At 35.4% G+C, this 12696-nt stretch overlaps 2 protein-coding genes across 3 annotated transcripts in view; both read right to left on the reverse strand.

Annotated features, from left to right (window-relative positions):
• Positions 1–2590: 2590 nt before the first annotated feature.
• LOC107835634 (glutamate-rich protein 6-like) lies at positions 2591–6205 on the reverse strand. The gene is made up of 5 exons (XM_016668725.1): positions 6081–6205; positions 4445–4524; positions 4173–4328; positions 3018–3246; positions 2591–2842 (listed from the first exon to the last, which is right to left on the reverse strand). Exons 1-5 carry the CDS (start codon positions 6183–6185, stop codon positions 2606–2608), a joined length of 807 nt encoding a protein of 268 aa, XP_016524211.1. The 5' UTR covers positions 6186–6205; the 3' UTR covers positions 2591–2605.
• Positions 6206–6234: 29 nt separating this feature from the next.
• The window catches only part of LOC107835633 (uncharacterized), a 12872-nt gene continuing 6410 nt past the window's right edge, over positions 6235–12696 (reverse strand). Inside the window, exons 3-8 of one of the 2 annotated variants that reach the window (XM_016668722.1) lie at positions 9580–9704; positions 9393–9466; positions 8385–8480; positions 8096–8254; positions 7753–7910; positions 6235–6359 (exon numbers count right to left, since the gene is read on the reverse strand). In XM_016668722.1, coding sequence (XP_016524208.1) covers positions 6248–6359; positions 7753–7910; positions 8096–8254; positions 8385–8480; positions 9393–9466; positions 9580–9704 — 724 coding nt within the window. In that variant the 3' untranslated portion in view covers positions 6235–6247. The remainder of the gene's footprint in view (positions 6360–7752; positions 7911–8095; positions 8255–8384; positions 8481–9392; positions 9467–9579; positions 9705–12696) is intronic. The other variant, XM_016668723.1, reaches the window with a different exon arrangement.

Genomic DNA, 12696 nt, shown 5'->3' on the forward strand with positions numbered 1-12696 from the left:
ACCAGAGAACAATAACGGAGCTGCGTGAGTGTGTGAGTGTGTGTGTAGCAGACACAAAGAGAAATGCACACAGAGGTTCCTTAGAGTAGACTTCTTTTACCTGAAATCTCATCATCCTGTTGTGGATTACCTTTGCACCAGTGGTGCACTGAAGCCTCATGTAGGTATATAAACATTTGGAATAAAATTACTGTATGTTCAGTTCTTTGAAGGATTTACATTTTACTGCTCATTATTTTCAGTTGGGCTCAGGTTTCTGCCATCGGTAGGGATCCACCTCAAATCCATATAACTGTAACGACAAAGATGTCGTAAATCAGGAATACATCATTGGTTGTTAGGGTAGATGGTGGTGTTATTTAATGTCTAACACATTAATTAACACCAGAACCCAACCTAAGGGGAGGTAAAAATACCAGAGTTATGGATAAAAAAAATTCTGTTCCTCTAAAGCGGATCACGTCATCTCTGAAACTCCCATAGCTGTCAATGAAATCTCCAGTTAAAACAATCGTTTTTTTTTTTTCTCTTCAGAGTTTCTTAATTTTATTTTTGAAAAGTGTCTAAACGAGAATGGCAATCAAGTGTGTAAAAACAACTTAAGAGGTGTATAAAGTGTAAGTGGGTTTACATAAATGGTAGACATTACGACTAGCCCACGAAAACTTCAGAAGGATTTCAAAAGAAAAATTGTTTGCGATTTAACGGACAGTCTTAAAGACTGTGCCTTTCATGTATTTTCCTCTAGAGTTAAGTCGTGCAGCTGTGAAAAAAGCACACCCTAATTAAGTTCTAGCTTTTTTTTGAGATGAACTTAATTTTTCAGAAACATTTTCATTTGGACTTCATCTTTGTTTAATAAATAATGACATGGTGTGTGGTTTTTGCACACTTGAGGTTAGCATTTTTAAACATGCATATCCTTGAACTTATCAAGGGTGTCCTTTTTTCTAACCATTACTGTATATGTGCTCACCATCAGTATTTGCGTAAGCTTAATTATTTAAAGAGTCTGGGAAGAAAACTAATTACCAATCTTTCAGTGAGTGATGTAAAATATTCATTTACAAAAGCCAGTTGCATTTCGTCAAACTGGTTCTGCAATAATTAAATGAGATATTGCTCATATTTAGCTTCTTTCCATCTAAAATTGCCTTTTTTAATCAGGTACTTCATTTTATTTCTTTTAAAGACGTAGCAATATTAATTCAAGAGGGTTTTTATCTGTCTTCCTTGTAAAATGAGTTTTTCACACTTCAGCCTTGTTAATAGAAATGACTTATCACCGTAGTCTGCCTATAACAAGACAACTAAAACGTAATACAGTGAAACAAATGTTAGCAATGACTTCAGGCAAATTAAAAGCGCACTACAATTAATTTAAGGCTGATCTTTTAAAATCTTAATCTGTCAGTGCAAATTTACTGGAATCTTTAGTCACAATATAATTACAAATTGAGACAAAAAAACCTGGTGTGCTGAAACTCAGGACGTGCCTGTTTTATAAAATTATATGATGTTAATAACATTTTTATTCATCAAAAGAATCTCTGTTTTCATTTTGTTCTATGATGAGAAATACAGACATTGTTGGTATCTCTTATAAAAAAAAAACAACAACAAAAAAAACCACTAAAAGTCAAACATAGCAATGAAGGAAAGGGGCATTAAACATTTGGGTTATTAAGCAAAGAAAATGGAAAAATAATTTCTCATTATGGTTATGTCTTTGCTGATTTCTTTTGAAGTAAAATTGCAACAGATTGAGCACAGTAAAAAGCAGCTCAAAACCGGTTTTGACAGGTTTTTACAGTTGTCTCATGTAAGGAGATCACTTGTTCAGTTTGTGCCTTACATTGATTATTCTCTAAAAAATGTGAACTGATGTTTTCAAACTGAAGACTCGGCTGTAATATAAACTGAACCTCACCTGACTCCGGTTAAGACTTGCTTGCATATTAAGCCATCGTGCTTGTCAATTTGTGCAACTCTACGCTGGAACATGTTACAGAAATAATTAGAAAACCAATGTTAGCTGCACGCTGTTTGATGCTTACCAATTTGTGAGTTACGTGAATTTTGTCAGCAGCTTTCTTTTGTCTAGAAGTGGTAGAAATGAGCATTACTTGATAAATTGATAGCAGGAATTAATTGAGCAAATTATTTCCTACCATACATACCATAAAGTATAGTGTGTGTGGTATTTACATATTATACACTAACTTGTAAATATCTTGTTTTAACTTTACTATTATGTTAAACAAAATGCCATGTTATGGCAAAATGGTGAGTCTCATCCAGAACGTAGAATGTAGATGGGCAGATATTAAATAAAAAGACAACTGCTTTTTCATTTAAAAAACAGAAAAAAAAATCAGTATTTTAAACAATAAAAAAAAAAAACAATTGTGCTTTTTAAACATATTAAATTAATTAATACATAATCAATAGATTTTTATGTATTTGTGTGATTGGTGACATTTTTGCTTTTGTTACTATGGAGAAAAAAAAACACAAACACAAGATCCTCAAAAGATTGAACGTACTGAAATTCTGTAAACTCTGGCACTGTCACAAATCATAAACTGGGTTTAGTATTGCTCCTTTAATTTGCACTGGGCTGTGTGTTTTGAAGTGCCTTCTTTTTTTCCACTTGCTTGGTAAGCTTCTCCAGCCGGGCGATGAAACGGTAATGTGGCTTTATGTTCTGCATGTTTGCCAACGGGTGGGACATGCAGGTTTGCATCTGGTCAAGCAGACAGTAAATCCTTGTCTTCTGCATTTGGATTTCTCTCTCCAAAATGCTTTGGCCTAGCTGTGCATGGCTTTCTGGGCAAGTGAGCTGTATTTAAGATTAAAAACAAAAAAAAGAAGAAGGATAAAAAACAACTTTTTCTTTTAATGCACTGTTTTTTCATCAGTAAGCCATGGCTGCTGTGCCTTCATCACACATTTCACAGTGAAGAAAACACCTTATCAAAACATGTACAACGTGTTTTGCATCTGTGCTGACCCACCTCGAGCTCCGAGCCAACGCTGAAACGCACATGGTTTTCCTTGTACATGAAGTTAACATACACACACTCTTGTGAATGTATGTGGATAGAGATGCATGGCCCCATGGCGAAGATGAGGGGCTTGAATGGAAGGTTGTGCACATGTGGGTCAAAATACAGCCAGTTCCAACGCCTCCTCAACTCGCCCGTCTCCCCGAAGCAGAAACCTCCACTAGAGGTTATGTTCAACCTTTAAGAACATATAAAAGCAAAATCAGAACAAAAAAAGCAGACTATCTCTCAAATGTGTAACTATTAACCAAATGCCAGAACAAACATTCCTTACAATTATAGTTTTACTCTGAAGTTCAGCACAAATATCACAATGTCAATGATTATGTCAATCACTCTTTTATCCTCCGTGGTAACATCGTATCACCACTGAGTTGAAAGAACTGGACACATGCAGGCTCACCTAAATTCCTACGTTCCAATTCATATTTTGAGTAACTTCTTGACTGATCGCTTGGCAATAAAGACATTGTACTTGAAACACTACTTGTGGCTGCGCTTTTAATAATGCAAATCAAATTAGCAGCACACAAAGAATCGAGACAAATGTGGCTGAGTAATCAAAACGTGTGACCACCACCAAACCCCTTCTTAAGAAAAGTCGGAAAAATCCAAAGCCCACTGCTGGAGCTACAACTAAGCACCAAAGAAACATCAGAGGATTAACAACACCAGTGAGAGTGAATCATGTATGGTTTGGGGGTTTTAGAAGTAACACATTATCTGGGTACATCCTTTCATGATCAAAAGTACTTGTTACTAGATGATATCTTGATTTTTACCTCCCTAACCTCATTGTTAACAAACCACATACAGTTCCCGTGAATGTGCTTTCATTGATTTAAAAGAATAAAATTATAATAAAAAGTCATTCCCTCAGATTTGAAAGAATAAGGGAACGGTACAACAACCGTAACCCATCGAAGATGTAAATATTTTTTTTGGCCACATTTTCTTTTTTTTCTTTTTTGTTCACCTGCATTTGTTCTGTAACAGACTGTTTACATGTAAAGATACCACAGCAGAAGTTGGCAGCAAAGCACATTTTGGAAGTTATGTAGAAGTTAATTTATGCTTCAAAATAATTAATCAAGAAACAGTTACCATATCAATCCATTGGAACGGTAGCACGTAGCGCAGCCTTTAGGTGTGAAAATGCCTATCATTCTGGGCTTCTTGTCCTTGTCCTCAAGGATTACATAAATGAAGTGAGGATATTCTGCTGGGGTTATTACGATGGCTGGATTCCCAGAAGGATAACTTTTTTTTCCTATTAAGAACCATTAACAATGTACAAACTCTTTCTCATAGGTAATTTATCTTCTTTTCCTTTTCCCTTTTTTTTTTTTTTTTTTTTACCAGAACGCAAAGGATACAAAACACCACCTGATCCATCGGCATACTTGATCAGGAAAACAGGCCCTTCTTTGTACAATTTCTGTATTACGCTGGTTGTCTGCAACACAATACACAGTTTTAGTTTTCTAAATATTTTACAATATGACAATCAAAATTCGTATTTAGCCCTTTCCCTCATTTTGATTTTTTTTGTTTTGTTTTGTTTTTTTCCCACAAATTCACTTTTGATTAGACACAAATTACTGGATAACACTTTATTTGAAGGGGTGTGCATAAGACTGACATGACACTGCCATAAACATGACATAACACCTGTCATGAACATAAAGAAGTCTTTATGAATGTTTTTGACAGTTGTCATGCACTCTAAAAGGAAAAAAGTTGAACCAACTTAATTGAATTGCTTCTGTAGGTAACAAGCAATTCAATTAAGTTTATCCAACTAAATTTATTAAGTTTAACCAATTCAATATATTATAATCATCCAACTCAATTTGTTAAGTCAGTCTTACTCAAATCATTTAGTTTACTTCAAAAATGGTAAATAAACTTAAATAACACTTTTGACCACTGAAAGCACATATTCACACATGTATTTAATGTTCAGATGCTAGGCAACTTGGCATTAAGTACCCAGGGGACACATTAACATACAGCAGGAGGAAGCTGGAATCGAACTGACAACCTTCCGATTACAAGGCGACTGCTCTATCCACAGAGCCATGGCCACTTACTGGCAATGTGTCCCTGTAAGCTTGAGTCATTGTGTCAGACATGGGACACTGAATTATTTCAAAGTCAAAGTGAAAAAGGTTATTTAAGGAAAAGATTTGTGTATTTAGATGACACTGTAAAAAGATTATTTAAATTTAGTTTGGAACTTCTTAAAAGTTTGAGTTGACTTTCTGTAGAATTAAATCAAAGAGATTTTAAATGTTTATTAGAACAAAATAAATGATTTGAGTAAGAATGACTTAAATTTGTCATGTTAAACCCCTTTATGAATTAAGTTATAAAAACTTAGCAAACTGAGTTGGAAGAACTTAGTAAATTGAGTTGGATGATCATAATAAATTGAGTTGGTCAGACTTAGGATACAAAACTGGCGTTGAACTCAATTGTTTTAAGTAAAGTCAAAGTGAAAAGTTCCTTCAGGTTAAAGATTTGTAAGTTTTGAGTTGAATGAACACAAAAAAGTAAGTTGTCATAGCAAAAGCAAAAGAATTAAGTTAAATTAATGTAAATAAGTCCATAAGATGAACTACAGCCCAAAAACACTTTTTAGAGTGTGAAGTGCCATTCGGTAAATAATTACACTTTTAATGCAAAGTTGCTCTAAAAGTTGCATTAAAAGTCCGGTAAAAGTGACAACTTTGCATGATTTTGTAAATTATGATAATTTAATGTAAAGTTGGCATTTTTAATGGACTTTCAATGCAACTGTTAGAGCGATTTTGCATTAAAAGTGTCATTATTTACCGAATGACACTTCATGACAACAGTCATAAACATTCATAAAGACTCCTTCATGTTCATGACAGGTGTTATGCCATGTGTATGAAGGGTCAGCCTTATGCACACCCCTTCAAATAAAATGTTACCAATTACAGTTTTGGAAAGACTAGAGCTGTAGCATACATACAACATACATACCCTTGGCTCATCAGTTAGCTCTTCTTGCGACCTTGACACAATAATGCTAGATCCCTGCGTTTTCTCTGGAGAACTAAGAAGGTCGTATCTTACATCCTTTGACATTGGAAACGTGCCTGAGCAACAAAAGGGGAACATCCATTCATTATATTTCTTTAGTAAGAGGTTTAGTATGCAACGTGCTTCACAGAATCTTGTTGGCTTCTTTTTCTAAAGAAGTTTACTTGTATACCTGGGGTCTCAAATCGTCTTTTTCTCTGGTGATGCAAACGTTTCATCCTACATTAGAAAATCCAGATAGTTTACACAATAGATGTAACAGTGCAATATAAGCGACTACTGCATACTGTAAAAAAATAACAGCAACCACTGCATGGCGGTGGTAAAAGATTTACCATCACTTGACGGCCTTTATAATGTTTTGTGGTAGATCAACACATAGTAATGCATAGTAGTGGAAACAAAGGAATAGGATGCACAGTTTTGCCTTTTAAAAACACAAATCTGAGATGGTCAGTGTGTATTTTTATTCAACATCCTTTCAGTTAATATTTTGTTGAATCACTTTTTGCTAACGTTACAGCTGCCAGTCTTTTGGGGGTGTACTTGCACCAGCTTTGAAACTTTTGCCTGTCCTTCTTTGCAAAAAAAGGTTAATCTCACTGAAATTGGATTGGCAAACTCTGCTACAGATCCTTTTCTAGATTTAGGTCTAGACTTTGGCCCGTTCAAACACAAAATTGTGTTTTGATCAAAACTATTCTCATTCAATTCTATAAGTATAAAAATCATTGTCCTGTTGGAAATGTAATCTCTGGTGCCTGTCTCAAGTTTTTGAGTCTCTGGCAGCTCAGCTCCATCTATCAACTCTGACAACAGCATAATCCAGTCACCATCTAATATTGGTCTGATGTGGAAAAATGCCAGTCTTTCTTGCTAAACCAACAAAATGGCTTTTTTTTTTTTTTGCCATTCTTTTAGAAAGGCTGAATTTGTGGAGGAAATTAATAGTATTAGTTGTGGATCTCTATGGTGCAGTATTAAAGCCAAAAGTTTAGATGTTTTCTCTGCGTTTATGAGATGCAACCTATCACATGTAACTTGAAAGAAAGTTATGTGTAATAACTTCATTTTGCAATTTGACTGCTTTGAAATTGCCCCCTGTTCTCTTTAAAAAGCTCCCGCTCTCTCCCTTCAGCTCAACGCCCCTCCATCATGCCGTTTGTAACTGCTCTTAAGAGCTTGGGACTGAGAAGCAGTTTGCATGAGAAGCTCAGCAGATACTCATTTCCACCAGGTGTTTGCTTGCTGCTGCTTCCACCAGTCTGGCAGAAGTGAGTGAGGAAGGGGGTTTGCATCTGCAAGTGTTTATGAACGCCCTGCCATGGGGAATTATATATTGTGACGTATAGCTCAGAAAAAGTTGATTTCACAGAATACCCACCGCAAAGGCCACCCACCCTCTTGAAAAAAATGTAAACCCATGTATCATAACTTTGTGTTGGCTTATCACATCAACTCTCCGAAAAATGCATTCAAGTTTATGATTGTAACATGGTAAAATCTGAATAAAAAAAAAGTGAGGATTAATAATTTTTTAAAAGGTTCTGTATGCTCTGCAAACAGTACCGTCCATTGAATTGCAGTATAAAGAGAGTGCTGTACCACTCACAATCCTCTATGTTCTTCTTCTTCAGTCTCCCACTCCTGTCTGTTCATAGACATACATTCATCCACCTCAAACGGTATACCAGTGTATTTCCGTTCCAGTCTCTCCTTTTCCTTTTGCAAGATTTCTTCAAATTCTTTAGCTTCCTCATAATAGAGGTCCTGGATAAAACAATTTCAACAGTTTTTTTATTTATTTTATTTTTCCTCATTTTTTCCACTGCTGGTGCTACTCACCAGTGAACCTTGTCAAACAACAAATGAGGCGATCCTGTCATTTTGTAAAGGTTATCTGCGGTGTAATCATTTCTAATGAATTGATGTAAAGTAAAACAAGGCACACTCACTCTGTCTAAGAGGACCTCCTCTTTCTGTGATTTGATGATTGAAAGGGACAGTAAACGCTGATAACGCCGATTCTGCTGACAGAACTCACACAGAGGTTTGCTAGAAGATTTTTTACGAAGAACTTTCTTCTTCCTAATCTTAATTCCTGGAAGCTCCAGCTAGAAGAACAGATTCACAATTACCTTTCACCTCTGATATTATAGCCTCCACACTATCACTGAGGGAAAACAACAACAAAAAAAGAGACTGCAGCTGCTTTTTCTAAGCACTAAATTTGCTTGGCACCACCTGGAAAACACGAGGAGCGAACTTTGGCTCTCGCCTGCATGCTATGACACGAGGGAGTCCCAGATGAAGACCATCATACTCCCCCTCTCCTGCATCCTAATGTGAAACAAAAAACTTCAGCAAAAAAATCGCACATTGATTGCTGATCAAAAATGACAACTAATCTGAATCAGTGATGTCCAAACGTTGTGCAACATGGGCCACTTGACAGTAATCAAGGCCACAAGGCTGTAAGAATTTTTAATAACTGAGATTGCAAAATCACTTTTTTTATTTTCAATTACCTTTATTTTTACCCATTCGATATTTAATATTTAAATCCAATGAACTAATCAGTCTGATGTTAATATAAAAGGTTATTTGTAGGTCATTGTGGAGCCAAAAAAACAATAATAAAAACAATATCTTTGCCATTTGCATTAATAAAACACATTTCCAACATATTTTCTGGGTTTATGTGTTTTGCTTGATGCATAGGTTTAATAGACAACTGTGCTGAAGCCTGCTTTGAGTGTGGTTCTGCTAATTATCGAATTAAACATAAATGACAACAATTTGGTAATTAAAAGATGTACAATGCATACATTGTGTATCTCATTTTCTAATTTCAGAGAAAATCTTGCCCTGAAAATTAAAACTAAATGTCCATCTGCATCAACAGCTTTTACAAGTGGGGCAAATTTGTATCATTGTTGAATCGCAATCGCTGGTCACAAAAATTCATTCCAAGGTCTGCAAATGGTCCATGGGCTGCACTTTGGACATCACCGATCTACATCAGTAACTCAAGCGGAAGGTAAAAAAGGAGACTGTTGTTAGGAAGAGAGTAATTTTGATTATAGTGAACTAAAAACTGAATAAATACAGAAAAAAAGTACCGATTGATCTCAAAATACAGAGGATTGCATACAGATCTTATTTATTCATGCATGTTTATGTGAACAAAAGCATGCGCTTTTGCTTGACTTGTTTACATAACCCAGATATCTTTTGATTTGAGCAGCCTACCTCCAAATACACCATGACAGCGTCCCTGTACATTTCATCTTGCCACATCTGGAGAGTCTCCGCTTTCTTTTGAACTGCACCACGGAGAAATAATTAGGAATCTGACAGATGTCTATAAGTCATGGGAGGCAAAAATGGGGGTAGGAACAGGTGACCCATTCTCACCAAAACTGATGACACAGCTTACCTTGACAGCTGCAAGAGAAGCACTGCTCCACCTTCTCCCAATCTGTCTGCGTTTCAGTGCTCACCAGCGTAATAAATCTTCCATCCAGTGAGCAGACCTCCATGAAATGCGGTGAGTCTGGGCTGCATGGAAGAACAGAGGGATAAGATTCAGCTACAGTTTTATTCAACTGTCTGAAATACTTCTGAAGCATACAAAGTACACCTTCTGCTGATACAGATCAGCTGCAGCGGTCACTAATGACGTGTTCTGTCTACCTCAGAAAAAATAAACATCTTGAATGTATTTGATCAAACTCAATCTATTTTCTACGTTGATTTAAGTCTGGTCACATAGAATTGTTACTGGTTAAAATTGAGACAAAGCTAAACTACATGTCATTTTTGTTATTACTATATTGGCCTAGGAGATTTCAAAGTGTTGCAGTTTTTGTCTTTTCACACCAAACTCTTTCATGTCGTCCACGTGACATTTTCAGCTGATTATGCATGAGTCCATACCCTTCTGGAAAATTTTTCTAGCCAACTTTGACAAACCACCAGTGATATAATGTGCTCAGTCTGCTTAGTTTCCTGTAATATTTTTTTTCTCCTTTCTGAAACGTCAATAAACCATATGCACCAAAAGGAGGTCAGTTAAAGTTATTTTGGTTTGACCCAGGAGCAGAAACATGGTCAATGAAAGTGCATAGACAGAAAGGATATCAGTTTTCTTTATTTATTGGAGTTCAGGGACATATTGTATTATTTCAGACATGGGTTCCTTCTCTATTTGCACTTTTGCAGTTTGATCTGTTTATCTCAGACTTGGATATGAAAAAAAAAGGCAATTGCTACAAAACATTTTGTAGCCTTCATGTGTAATCTTATAAGGCCTGGAAAAGGGAGTGTTGTACTCATTTAAAAACTAGTTATTTTTTTATTTTCATATGTAAAGAACTTTGTTAGTTCACGTTGACATTATGGGAGGATATTTTCAAAAGTCCCCTTTGGGGAATCAGAACCTCAATAAATGAAAATAGGACATGTTGCAAAATTTTCTGAAATAAGATACATTTAAATTAAGTAGATATGTGTTACTTTCATCACATTGAAGTATCAGAGGCCAATGTGTGAAATATTGGGACAGAAATAAGGACATTAAAAATATGAGATATTATTAGTTTTTATATAAACACTATAATGTAAGAATAGAGTATTTGTGTATTAAACTCTTAGCTACAATAGTTGATCTCAGCAAAGTTCCAATGGTTTAGTAAATAGGTAAGAAACATTTTGAGGTCAAATCAAACATTTACAAAATTGTATCTGCATTTTTTTTTTTTTTTACCAATATATGGTAATTTTGTTCTATCCTACTTTCTGAATATTTTTACTTGAAAACCTAAACCTCTATATAACACTATAGATTGACTGAGATTCTGATCCTTGTTTGGACCTTTCTCTTCAAAATAAAATATTAGAATCTTTGATCTAACCAATGTGCAGGTCAATATTATTCATTGGACTCAATCAACCTCCTTTAAATGTAAAGTCAGAGAAATAAAGTGTTAAAACATTAGTTGCCAAAGGAGGCACGTATGACCTGTTGCACCATTGGTAAATACACATACCCAATAAAAAATAAAATCCTAAAAAGCCTGTTTGAACAAGCAGGAAATGACTACCAGATAACAAAGAAAGGCTTATAGTTCAGGTAGAGTATGGGGGATGACTAAAACGCTGGTAAAGGACTATTCACATCTTGGAACACAGGTGTGGGCAAATAAAAAAAAATGAAGACAAAGCCAATGTGCAAGAAATGAACAAGAGAAAATACAGTACAACAGAATGCAAAGCAAAACAGAAGTAAAAAAAAAGAAAAATACTATCTTTAAAAACTACCATAACTATATCTTTGAAAATTTACAAAAAAAAACAAAACAACTTATTTTCATTGTACCAGACACATCACTCATTTAATCCTGTATTTAAAGCTACATTCAACTGCCAGCTGTCAGCTGACTGGGCGCTCCAGGTTCGGTTTACCGAGAGAGAACGCCTGACTCCCGGCACATCGTTTTAAAAACTACCGCCAGCTTTCCCCAATGAGTGGATATTACACTAATATTATTCAGTCTAATTCTAGTTGTAAAACACTAAATGTTACTAAAGTATTAAATCTATTCCTGAGAAAATTAATTTTATTGATTAAAATTAGGCCTTAAAACATAATAGTTTTATTTAAATGTAATGTCTTATCTGAAATCCGAAGGCTATATTTGAAAATGAATAACTTATTTTATTCATTGCTTGTAGAAATGTGCTACACATGTTTGGAAGTTTTAGAATCAAACTGGCAGACTTTTATTTTTTATTTTACTTTTTATATTTTTTACTATAGAACAGCCTTTACTACAAAAGGTGAAGAATAATACAGATTTCTGGAGTATATAGCTGAAAAACAAACTACGGCTCGGTTTTTTTTTTTTTTTTTTTTTTTTTTTCAATATTCAAACCTTGACTCTGTTACGGTTGCTAGGCAACATGAGTTACGCTGCGGTGGAAGCGAGACAGCTAGCTGAAGGCTAGACCTGTCTGAATTCACAGTTTTTCTCTTCCGGTCGTCGTTTATTCTCGTCGGTCTTCGACGGGTCCTTCGAAGGATGCAGACCCTGAACTCTCCTCTCTTTGGGCTACAGCCAATCACCACCAAAGAAAAACAAATGACGCTCCTGGATTGGTTAGCCAATAGCATGCCACGTAGCATTGCCCAGACGTATTATGCCCGCAGTTCCAAGACTTCATTTTCTTTCGAACATTTTAGATCATATTCATAAACGATTTTAGATATGGTGAATGAAAAAAAATCATAAATAATGTGGTGTCACATTCCAAAGAAAAAATATGTGAATAGGTGAATGCACAAACTACGGAAACGCATTGCTATCACGCAGGAAAAAAAAAATTTCGAGCGCTATCACGTTATAACGTGATACGTATCTCGTTAAAACGTGATAGTATCTCGTTAAAACGTGATACGTATGTCGTTAAAACGTGATAGTTATCTCGTTAAAACGTGATAGTTATCTCGTTAAAACCTGATACGTATCTCGTTAAAACGTGATACGTATCTCGT

Source organism: Poecilia formosa, unplaced genomic scaffold (genome assembly GCF_000485575.1).
Source record: "Poecilia formosa unplaced genomic scaffold, Poecilia_formosa-5.1.2 Scaffold16, whole genome shotgun sequence".
Taxonomy (NCBI): Eukaryota; Metazoa; Chordata; class Actinopteri; order Cyprinodontiformes; family Poeciliidae; genus Poecilia; species Poecilia formosa.